Source organism: Nuphar pumila, chromosome 4, assembly GCF_984573655.1.
Source record: "Nuphar pumila chromosome 4, dmNupPumi1.hap1.1, whole genome shotgun sequence".
NCBI lineage: Eukaryota > Viridiplantae > Streptophyta > Magnoliopsida > Nymphaeales > Nymphaeaceae > Nuphar > Nuphar pumila.
The window spans coordinates 4,523,307-4,536,349 of NC_143252.1; the positions used below are offsets into that span (position 1 = coordinate 4,523,307).

The 13,043-nt window shown below is 37.7% G+C and overlaps 1 protein-coding gene across 1 annotated transcript in view; it reads right to left on the minus strand.

Moving 5' to 3' along the window:
• Positions 1 to 10,970: 10,970 nt before the first annotated feature.
• Positions 10,971 to 13,043, minus strand: part of LOC149839126 (mediator of RNA polymerase II transcription subunit 15a-like) — a 31,588-nt gene continuing 29,515 nt past the window's right edge. The window contains exon 5 of the mRNA XM_090002297.1: positions 10,971 to 11,406. Coding sequence (XP_089858423.1) covers positions 11,249 to 11,406 — 158 coding nt within the window. The 3' untranslated portion in view covers positions 10,971 to 11,248. The remainder of the gene's footprint in view (positions 11,407 to 13,043) is intronic.

Consider the following 13,043-nt stretch of genomic DNA (forward strand, 5'->3'; position numbering starts at 1 on the left):
TTTTAAAATTTTAAAATGTAAATAATAATAATAATAATAATAAATAACAAGTTTATAGTATTTTTCATCACAAAAATGCAAAGAAACAATTAAAAAAGTTATTAAAATATAAAATAAACACAAAATAAAAAAATGCACTTAAAATATATGAAAATAAACTTTAAAAACTCAAGAAAATATCACGATAATATCGCAATATTTTATGCTCTATCAAACTATTTTGAAATCTCAAGAAAATATCAATAAATACATAATATTTTCAAATATCATTGAGATTGATAACTATGCTTTGGTTCATAATTACCAAAAGTGGGTGTGAAAAGAGATGCCTTAAGCATTAAGCAAGAAACTAGTGTTTAAAGAATAAAAAAACTTAAAGCATAAAGTATTAAGTATTTAGAAAGCATAAGAAAAACCGAGCTAGAGGTGATAATAGAAGTAAAATAAGTAAATCAAATATGTGTTTTTGCTTAAATGTATTTAAGCATTTTGCTCCAAAATATTCAGCATAAGCTGGCTTTATGATTCGAGATAATAAAAAAAAAACATTATAACACGAAGCATATTTTTAAAATCAGCAAAAAGTTTAATTTCATATTGAGGAAAACAAGTTTCTCATAAAGCTTTGGAATCATGAAAAAAGTGTGATGAGCTTACAAGCTTTATAGAAACTTTTAAGTGGCCATAGTTTGGAGGTAATGAATGACGCAGAGGACTCGATGCAAAATGTCATTTATGGGATGTTCAATTAGGAGTGTCAATGAGTCGCATCTGATTCGGATCCAGTGGGTCTGAACTAGGGGTGGCAATCGGGTCGGTTTGGCGGGTTGGCGGGTCAGCATACCTCAACACGAACCCGACCCGTTTATTAAACGGGTCGGCAGTGGCAAACACGAACCCGACATGACACGGTTAACCCGTTTAATAAACGGGTCGGGTTGGGTAAATAAGTTGGTGGGTTAGCGGGTCGGGTTCAGGTAAACAGGTTGGCGGGTCCGGTATGAGTAAACGGGTTGGTGGGTGGGTCAGGGTTGGGTTGGTGGGCGGGTTGGTGGGTCGGGTTCGGATAAACGGGTTGACCTGCCCGCCTAACCCATTTATTAAACGGGTCATCCGGGTTGGCATACCCTTAACATGAACCCGACCCGTTTAATAAACGGGTTAGGCGGGTCGACCCGTTTACGACACGAACCCATTTAAGCCAAAGCCGAACCCGGCTAAGAAGCGGGTTGGCGGGTCGTGTCAGATTTTGCCACCCCTAGTCTGAACCCCGATCCGACTTTGATGTGTAGGTACCGGGCCTGCATAAAAAAAACATAGTCAGATCTTATAAGAATTACATGAATCAGACCCAGTCCATACTTAGTAAAATAATGCTTTTTATGTTTTTAGATTGAAAGAAACGCATGTCTTAGTAGGAACTTGGGTCAGACCCGGGTCTGGTATGAAATTTCACAAACCACACCTAGTTCCATGCTTCATATACTAAACAATCTCCCTCTTTATCATCAGATGGGGTTTGGTATGGGTCATGTTCGGGTCAAACCCAACCCATTGACACCCTACTTTCTATGCATCACTTTTATATCTTATAAAAAAAAAGGAGCCGCATTTCAGGGTTTCCCTAGTCATTTAGGCAAATGTAATAAAGAAGACACTAATTGGGAATCAAATAATGAAATTTGCTAAAGTATGTGCAATATCAGAATTTATCCCATTTTTTAAATCTTGTAGATGCGCTCGCTCAAAAGTATCATTGGTCTTTTTGTTTAAAGGTGCTTTTTCAGAATTAGAGAACCCAACAAAATTAGAATCTAATTCCACTAAATTTCTCGTTGGGATTGGAAGATGTCAAAGTAACTAGTCGGATCCAATTACAATTCCACTAATATTCTTTGAACCTTAAGAGATAGTTTCTTGTTGGCTTCAACCTTTCTGCCCCTTAATTATTTTTTTAGTTTATAACCTGAAGAAACCGCACCCGGCATGAAGACCTGGTCACGCTGGCTCAGCCTGACATACCTACGGTCATCGTGCCCGCTGCATAAAACTTCGAGGCTAGGATCCCTGCCCTCGGGGCCTATGCTATGCATTGTTTTGCGCAGAGGGGTGACACCCATATGAATCGAACCTTGACTGCCTATCTAGCAGCAAAGGCCCCACCCCCACAATGCCAACCCCCCTTGGGGCAGCCCTGAAATTATTTACTTTTATTTTTTCATTAACAACAATGCAATAAAGACCATTTGAACTTTATTCGGGTTTCATAGCATAACCCTGATTGATATGCTTTTGTTTATTTCAAAAAGTCAGTTAAATTTTAACAGTAATTATCTTCACTATATCTAAATTTCTGCAAGATTTCTTCCGGGGTTTCTCCTTTGCAAGCTGCTGCAAGTTTTTGATGAGATCCTTGACAGTATTCTAGAAGGATTCACGATTTATTCGAAATCATAAACATGTATTGGCAAAATTAACTGTGTTAAACCTTATTTCATAGTTCATCATGTAACTTGCATTGCATTTGTAAAAACTTCTGTAATCATCATGTAACTTGCAACTGTGAAATCATGGTTAATTTACATATAAGCGCCTAACGTAAAGTGAACTTCCGATTAGCTGCCTCAACTTTCAGAATTTTAAGATAAATGCCTAATTTTATAAAAAAATTGCTCAAGTGGCCACCTGAGTTACTTTTTTGTAATTTAACTCTAGTTAACTATTGGAAGATGACCATCTTAACGCTGGACCAATCTCTCTCTCTCTCTCTAGAGAAAGAGAGAGAGAGAGAGTAATGGGTCCGTGCTAAACCCATTTGGTGTTAAACCGCGTGCTAAATGGGTTTTTCGGGATTTTTTCATTTTATTTTTAAATTCTGACCGTACAGATGTGATCTATGTACTTGATTTTAGACGGATAGGCTTTTGAAGTGTTTGATTCCAACACATGGGTGGGTTTTTTCAAAGTTCGAAAAATCAATGGTCCAAAATCTTTGTAAATTTTTTATGCTTCAAACATCATTTTTTTCATCGAAAACACATGATCCAGGTGTGGATTCTTAGTAAATCCACCATGCCCAACACATTTATGGGGCCGGAACCACAGCACCGGAGAAGCCCGGAAAAAACCCATTTAGCATGCGGCTTAGCACTGACCCATCTTCATATATATATATATATATATATATATATATATATATATATATATATATATATATATATATATATATATATATATATATATATATATATACATTTGATAAGTGCTTTTCTGATGTCCAGAGCTGCATTCATGGCAGGAGAGGCTTTGACATTGTCGACGATGGCCACAAAACATGACGCCATGGATCCGGACCAAGTTTACCTTGAGCAATGCTACGTGAAATATGTATGCTATTTGGTTTTACTTGTGGTTTTATTGGTGTTTTCAGGTTCCTCAGAGCACGGACAGCAGATGGGAAGAAGGTGGCATCGTGGTGGGAGGTGCAGTGGCACTGTTACTCGTGTTCGTGTGCATTTGCTCCATTAAATCCCTGAGGAAGAAGCATGATAGTAAGTGTAGGATCGGTGAAGGTTTTAGGTTTCTAGAAATTTTAGATTTGATTTGTTTGCTTTTAGTGATAGGAACAAGTCTTGGTTATCTTTTTTCTTCATATTCGGCAGATTGCTTGGATGTATGTGGAATTGGTAGGTTTCGTGGTGTGATTGTGGCTTTTGAAGGTTGTTTGGTTGTGGGTGAGAAGATTGGTGGAGAGAAAGAGAGAGAGAGCGAGGATAAATTTGTTGCTTAACCGATGAACTATTGAAAAGATGAGGCAATTATCTCAAATTATGAAACATGAGGCTGTTAAATGTAGAAAGACTATGGTATAGGCACTTATATGTAAATGATCCTAAAATCTTCTTACTACTACGTGCTATCATTTAGAGAAGCACTACTTCTAGCCCCAAGCAGGCTTTATTTGATTATTGGACCGTGGCCCGGTTCTTAACGGGCTCAAGTTCGAAGCGAAGCCCATGGCCCCACCCATTGGCCCAATGGGATAATGTGAAGTGGGTGGGGTCCAGCCCGGCCCGGCCTGGGCTAATCTTAAAATACATAAATGCTTGACTAAAATTATGGGTTAATGAGATAATCACAAGTTTTCATGCAACTAATTCTTAATTAGTAAAACTAATTAGGTAAATAATAATAATTAACAAATAACAAGTTCTCATGCAACTAATTAGGCAAATAATAATAGTTATCCAAGTTACTATGTAATAGTTAATTTTTAAAAAAATATATATTAATAAATAACTCAGGCCCACGTATATAACGAGCCAGGTTTTGGCCCGGTACCTAACAGGCCCGGGCCTAAAATCATGGCCCAAACCTGGCCCATGGCAGCCGGGTCGGCTTGGCCCATCAGGCTGCCGGGCCAGTTGCCCACCCCTACATGTGACTTGTTGGACAGGCCATGCATGCCCCAGCTATAGCATGTATACCACAAGCTAAATATGAAGAAAATTTTAATTTCAGTTTCTCAATTAACTTCATCTAATTAGTACTTAGCCCAAATGAAATAAATGTATATAAAAGCCTCAAATTGCTTAATAAGCCGATTATGATGGGTGTAAGTTACAATCAATATTTGTCATATTGGCCCAGTCAAGTTATAAGCTACAGAGAGCCAAGGGGTTTAGCGTAGTGGGATGGGGCCTAGGCGGTTTGACAGGCAGCCTAGGTTCAAATCCCATAGGCATCACCCCTTGAGTAAGCCCAAGCTTGGCAACTCCCTGGGATCAAGGGGTAAGCCCTCGGATTTTTACACTGATAGGACAGCGGCTGAACCAGCAGGGCTAGGTCTATGCGCCTGTGGTGGTTTCTAGGAGTAAAAAAACAAGCTATAAGCTACATATCGACCAAGTGATAATGTAAAAAAGACATGTAATAATGAGATTGCAGATCTCTAGCATGCACAACTTGTATTAAGATTGCATATGTTCATATGGGTCCAGATCTGGACCCGTATCTCTGTATATCCATCTCGGGTCTGGACTGAAGGATCACAAACCTTATTCAATATGTACTTTATACATATGAAAGAATGTAGGACATGATTATTATTGAAGAATCGTGATACCCTATTGCCGTCTCTCTCGTCTTCTACAACAAAGCCGACTGAAGAACAACGAAGATTCACGCTTGACAGCTGCAATCTTTGCGCTTAGAGTCACTCAGCGTGTGCTCCATCATTGCTCTCACTTTCGCAGATCCAGACCGACCTCGTACTAGGTACGCCAACGATATTGCTGCTCTAACATGGTCAGAGCAAGGTTGAGGTCCATCGATCAGGTCGGGCTTTCTTTTCCTCATTCCTTTGATTATAAACTTGTTTCTTCTCCTCCTCTTTCTGAAAATCGATTTGATCGTATTGAATAAAAAAAAAACTTTCTCGTTTAATCATCTTGTCTCTCCTCAGTGTCTTTTTTAAATCTGATTGTGTTGGATCAAATTTCCCCCTTTTACTTAATCACCCTATTTTTTATATCATCCTCTCTCTTTTCCCTAACGTTGGATCTTATCATTTCAGATCAGATCTTAGTGTTTCAAGATAGATCAATTTAGATCTGGTTCGGTTACGACAAATTAGGTTTCTTAAATTTCAGATCTCGTTCATTCTCCTATTCATTTCTTAAATTTCACATCAGATTCGAACAAACCATTCCTATAAATTTTTTTCTGCTTTCACGTGTGTGCCTCCTAAAGTTCAATACTTTATTTATGTATCAACTAAATTTTTGATCAGATCTGAAATTGCTCAAATCAAGTTTTCGCATATTATTTCTGACCGACTGTAACCAGACTGTCCGTGTGCAAAAAAAAGAAAGAAAAAGTACCAGACAGTGATTGGTTTGTTGCACGGCTGGACAAAGACTTTCCTGTTGTTTATTATTGTTTTCTTGGATTCCTTTCATTGAGTCAATCAGTATTTATCATTTCTCATAGATTCCCCTTCGCTCCAGTCCAGTTTTCTTAGCCAACTCATTTCTGAGAAATTGAATAACTAAAATTACTTGACCTGGAAGATGCAAATTTTGCCTTTTATTCGTAGTTTGGATCTCTTTGGATACCTCGATGGAGCGATTCATGCACCACCAAAGTTTGTCCTGCAAGAAGAGCGAGATGATAAGTTAGAGGTTTCTAATAAACTAGTTCGCAATCCAGAGTTTGCAACATGAAAAATGAAAGATCAGGCGGTTGTGACTTACATTACCTCTACACTCTCTCAAGAGGTATTAGTGGTCATTCCTGATGAATGTTCAGCTAGTGAACTGTGGCAGATACTAGCACAGACCTATTCGCAGATTTCAGAGGCTAGCATTCTGCATTTAAAGAGAGAGTTTCAGCTCTTGAAGAAAGAGAACTTATCGGTTACAGAATACATGAACAAAGTCAAAAGCATCACAAATCAATTAGCCATAGTGGGTTATATAATTCCTGACAAAGAAAGTTCAACAGGCACTGAATAGTCTTGGATTTGACTATCATATGTTGGTCACCTCTCTTCAATGTCTTCCTTCATTGCCTAACTTTGATGATAGACGCATGAAGTCACTATTAGAGGTGACGGGTTGACTCTAAATACCAGCAATCATGAGGTTCTTGTCACAGACATGGTGGCAGGTCGATGACGTGAAGGTTTTCGAGGTAAACGTGGACAAGGAAGAGGTAATCAAGGAGGTTGTGGATTACTTCCCACACCCAATGCGTCACCCAATTCATTCCCAAGGAATCAATCTTCTAGACATATACCAACATGTTTTCAATGTAATAAAAATGGGCATATTAAAGAAAATTGCTGGCATAACCCGTAAAACAAAGGCAGATTCAATGAAGTTGGGCCTTCTATTAGAGGACAAGCAAGGGATGAAAATGAAAATGTAAAGAATCTCTTAATTTTTGCTCTTTCTGAGTTGAGCTTCAAGCAGTCTGAGCAAGGAACTTGGTACATCAACTCTGGAGCTATTGCACATGTGACAGGTGATGTTGGTAAGATTTCACAACCTATCCCTTATCATGATAAATTTAGTATTAAAACTGGAGATGGTGTTCTCCACCCTATATCTCATGTTGGAAATATTTTCCTTCCACTCCCCAATTCTTCACTTTGTTTATCTGATGTTTATCACTCACCTAGCACTGTTAAAAATATTGTTTTTGTTTCTAAACTTATCGATGATACTAATTCTTATATCTAATTTACTTCCTCTTCTGTATGTGTCAAGGATCTTCTCACAAAGAAGACGCTCGTTGAAGGAGAACGACAGAGAAATATGTATGTCATCAAAGAGTCTCCTTCTGTTCGTGTTGCTCAAATAAATTTATAGCCAGTTCAACCAGTGTCATTCAAAGATTGTTTTAGTATGTCTCAGTGTAATAAGCCAGAAATCTGGCATCATCGTTTGAGTCATTGTAATCGTTCATTCATTGAAAGACTTGTGTCTAGTGGACTTGTTCCACAGTCTAGTTTGAGTATTGAGTCTGATGTTTCTCTTTGTTCTAGTTGCCATTTATGTAAGAGTCATATTCTTCCATTTCAATCAATAAATCAAAAAGCTTCTATGTCTTTTAAAATTGTCTATTCTGATGTTTGGGGACCTGCCCCGCAATCCTCTTTATCGGGCAACCGTTATTATGTCACTTTTATCGATAGTTATTCTAGATACACTTGGATCTACTTTATGAAATATAAATTTGATGTGTTCAAACTTTTTTGCTCATTTTGTGCCCTAGTTTGAAATCAATTCTCATCTCGAATTCAACATTTCCAATGTGATGGTGGGGGAGAATATCTATCGAAGAAATTTACTGAATTTCTCTAGGATAATGGAATAAGTCATCAAATATCTTGTCCTCACACACCGCAACAAAATGGTCTGACGAAAAGAAAACACCGACACACTATAGAAAGTGCATTGAACACGATACATGACACTCATGTTCCTTTAAGCTTGTGGACAAAAGCTTTTCATTCTGTCGTGTATGTCATAAATCGATTGCCAATGAAATTACTTGCAAATCAATCTTCTTATTTTACACTCTTTGGGATTCATCCTGATTATAATGAACTGCGATTATTTGGATGCATATGTTATGTTCATATTGACGGTTCCCAAAGTGACAAGTTTTAGAACAAGGCATGCAAGTGTAAGTTTGTTGGATATGCTGATCAGTACAGAGGTTATCGTTACTACGATCCCACTACTAATCGCATCAGAGTTTCACAGAATGTTGTGTTTGATGAAAATCATACTGAGAGCTCAGAAAAGGTATAACACAACGTGAATGATGAAGGTTATCAGTCATGGCTTACTGCTGAGATGTTCGATCAAATGGCTACTCATGATGCTTCTTCATGTCATACACTATCGACTGAACAAAATAAACTTGATGTGCAATTACAAAGGGAAGAATCGCCAAATATGCAGGACACTATGCCTAGCATTTCAGATATTACAAAGTTCCAAGGTGTTGTATATGTTCGACGAAATAAAGGCAATGCTCAACAAACTGATGTGCAGACTAGAAGGCCTTAGAGGATTCGTCATCCTATTGAAAGATGAGTTAGTTATAACAACTTCTCTACATACTTACAATTGTTTATCTCCCAGAATGAAAAGCAGGATGAACCTATTAGTTTTTCACAAGCATCTATGTCACTCAAATGGGTTAAAGCCATGAATAAGGAAATGAAAGCTTTACATGAGTGTGAGATTTGGGAGATTGTTCCCAAACCATCAGACAAAAATGTTGTAGGGTCTAAAATAAAGTATAAACTTGATGGATCTATTAAACGCTATAAGGCGAGGTTGGTGGTAAAAGGTTTCACTCAAGAATATGGGCAAGATTACGATGAAACCTTTAGTCCTGTGGTCAAAATGAAAACTATTCGATTAATTTTGTCTTTGTCAGTTCAGTATAGATGGACTCTCAGTCACCTTGATGTCAAAAATGCATTTTTGCATGGTAGCCTGAAAGAAGAGGTGTATATAGAGCAACCCTCTGGTTATGCAAAACACAACCCCAGCACACATGTTTGCAAACTACGAAGAGTCATCTATGGGTTAAAGCAGGCTTATCGTTCATGGTTTGACAGTTTTTTTCCTTGAAGTTCAACGATATGGTTTCATTCGTTCTTATCTCGATCATTCTTTGTTTATTTTTTGCGATCGTCAGATACGTACCTTGATTCTTATATACGTGGATGATATTATTATTACTGAAAATTTAGATGAACACATAGAAGCTACCAAGACCTTACTGAGTTGACAGTTCAAGATGAAAGATTTGGGAGTCTTGTGTTATTTCTTAGGAGTTAAAGTGGACAAACAGAATGAATCTCTTTCATTAACCCAACACAAATATACCTTGAATTTGTTGGAAAAGGCAGGCATGACAGATTGTAAACCACTATCCACTCCTAGTGTATTAAATCACAATCTCAACTCTGAGGATGGAGAATCATATAAAGACACCAGGCAATATCGTAGTCTCGTGGGTATGCTTCAATACCTCACCTTCACCAGGCCTGACATCGCGTATGCAGTGAATCAAGTGTCACAATTCATGCATGACCCACGAACAAAGCACATGAATGTTGTTAAGAGAATTGTTCGATATTTGGAAGGGACTCTTGGAGATGGTCTAGTTTACCATCATTCAAAGTCCAAGGGAGAGCGACATCGATTAGATGTGTATACAGATGCAGATTGGGCGGGAGATCCAGATGACAGACGATCAATTTCTGGATATTGTATTTTTTCTTGACGAAAACCTAATAGCATGGAGTAGCAGAAAACAACGTGCAGTTGCACAATCCAGTACAGAAGCTGAGTACCGATCTATGGCGGCTGCCACAGTAGAGGCTACATGGTTGAGATATCTTTTGACTGAGATCGAAGAATCTATTATGCCCACCAATTTCTTTTGTGATAATCAGAGTGTCATACAAATTGCCTTCAACCCCATTCATCACAGTCATACCAAGCATATAGAGATTGATCAACACTTCATTCGGCAAAAGATTGAAGATAGAGAAGTTGAACCAGCCTACTTTCCCACGACTGATCAAGTGGTAGATTTGTTTACTAAGGAGCTTACCAAAATTCACTTTTGGTTTTTGAAGAACGAGTTGTCTATGGTACAAAACCATGCACAACTTGAAGGAGACTATTAAGATTGCATATGTTCATATGGGTATAGATCTAGACCCGTATCTCTGTATATCCATCTCGGGTCTGGACTGAAGGATCACAGACCTGATCCAATATGTACTTAATATATATGAAAGAATGTAGGGCATGATTATTATTGAAGAATCATGATACCCTATTGCCGCCTCTCTCTCCTCTCGTCCTCTCTCGTCTTCTACAGCACAACCGACTGAAGAACAACGAAGATTCACGCCTGACAGCTGCAGTCTTTGAGCTTAGAGTCACTCAGCGTGTTCTCCATCATCGCTCCCACTTCCGCAGATCCAGACCGGCCTCGTACCAGGTACGCCGCCAACGATATTGCTGCTCTAACAACTTGGACATGTGAGTTTCAAGATGAGTGGAGTCCATAAATTAAAAGTTCAAAAAACCTGTGTCCATAGTGCTAGTATAAAAGGCTTATTGGCCTCTCCATACCAAAGCCAAGATTGAGCAAGGCCTTTGAAACTTATTCACTTGGATGTCTTTGGTTCCATCAATCCACCATCTGTCAATGGCTACAGATGTATGTTCACCTTCTTTGATGATTATTCGAGATATGTCCGGATTTACATTTCCAAAGAAAATCAGAGGTTTTTCAGAAGTTGAAGGAACTTAAAAACAAGGTCGAAGGTGAAGTAGACAAAAAGATTTGATGCTTTATGAGCTGACAAGTGTAATAAGCTAGAAACACATTCTCATACGATCATGCACTGATATCATAATTCACACTTGAACCTGACAAGGCACAATTAAATTATATAACCAATACAAGAAATAACAATCATATTTTTCTTAATCACTTTACATCGATATAACACCAGATGACTCCAAAACTTCTTATAGGACTTTCTTAACACATATCTACTCCCATTTATTTGCATACACACTTTTTTACACATTCTGAACAGTGCAAATTTTATCCATTTACTACAGAATGAAAAGATACTGTAAACTAAAGAATAGTCAATAATGTTTGAGTTAAAACCAAACCAACAATTATGGAGTAACTAAAGGTCATCAGGATCCTCATCATCGGTCCATTCATCCTCACCAAAATCTGCAAATGCATGATACTTGTCTGCAAAAAGCCATTGGCCATCCTCAACTTTTCGACAATTTGGACACTGCATTGCGCCTTTTACATTGAATGCTGAACCAATACAATCTGAAAAATAATGATAACTATATTGGAAAAAGATAAAAATAAACATATAGCCCATATGCCCAAACAATAGTTCAAGGTCATACAGATCTGGAGAACTTTAAGAAAATGCAGGGATTGTGGGCAAAAGAACACACTTCTTTAAATAAACCATTTGAGAACCGTGATGCAAACAGGAACTATTTTGGGAAAAAAACATATTAAAAAATGAAACGAGAAATGACATGCACACACAAAAACGCAGAAATAAATGAACTAATATGCAACAGATACAGGACAGTGAGTGGCGTCAAATTTGTGTGATACATCAAAGTTCCTACACGTCTACTAACAAGACAAAAATGCTGGGTCAATTGTTTAACCATCAGCCAATAACTTACCATAATCGTGCAACACTAAATTTGAAATGAGTTGGCCTTTCTGCTAAGCGTTTCTAACTGAATCTCCACCATCTTGGAACAAATAAATCAAGACCCAGAAGCTGGTTCAGTGAAATATCCACACCTTCCTTCCCACTAGTATCTTGAAATTTTTTACTTATCCATTTAATAAATTTTCTACTAAAGAATCATTAATTTTGTCACTCGTGTAAAAAAAAGAATAGTTGGAACTTTTTTTAAAAGATGAAGTGATGAAAAAACTTCCTAGGGCATGACCCATCCCAGTACTACTCTCACCCAAAAATATACCATAAATTTTAATTAGAACCGACAATATAGAACTACATTTCCAGACAAGACCAGCATCAATGATATAGCTAATTCATGTTTTTTTCCAAAATAAAGATGAGCCATACCAGAACACAGAATAAGGTGAAGGAATTGGAAACCTCCAATATCCCTATCGAGTCATAAGCACATACAATATTCCATGTAATCAAATTAAAAGCCAGTTTGTAACATATACATATATTCAAACAGTGGTCAACTAGAAATCACATGGCAGACCACCAAGATGCAATATCAATGAAACCGTCTAGCACCATTTTGAAACATGTAGAACTGTGTATCTGTATAACCAAGCATAGAGTTTTTAACATTACATTGCTTGAAAACAAAAACTGTAAAATGCATTATGAGCACAAAACTCAAATTTTGCATATTTTGACTGACTCAATGTAAACAAGAAATGAAATTACAAGCATAGCATGGCATTACCAAAGACTATATCTCCTGGAACACTAGTGGACAAAAAAATTAATATATATTAACCAATAACCACTACCAGTGAACAAAAAACAGATGCATCTTTCTATGTAATGAAGAAAAGAAATGACATTACTGTAAAAACGTCTACGAAGAGACAATACGCATACAAGCACAAATACCTCACAAGGGATGTGCACAAAGGCGCTCAAATAACACTTGAACAAGTACGCACAAAGGCGTAAGAAAAATAATCATGCACAAGGGCATGAAAATGAAATATATTGAAAATGAGAAAAGAGCTTGAGCTCACAAGCATGCATACAACAAGAGGAAATGCCCCTATTTATAAGGAACCAAAGGAGGCCTTGGAGGGGCGTCCAACATAGTCGTTGGAGCCCCTCCAAAGGTCACAAATGTGACCATTGGAGGGGCCCAACGACTATATTGGTCCCCCCAAGGTTTGACCAAAAAGAAATAAGGAAAAAGAAAAAG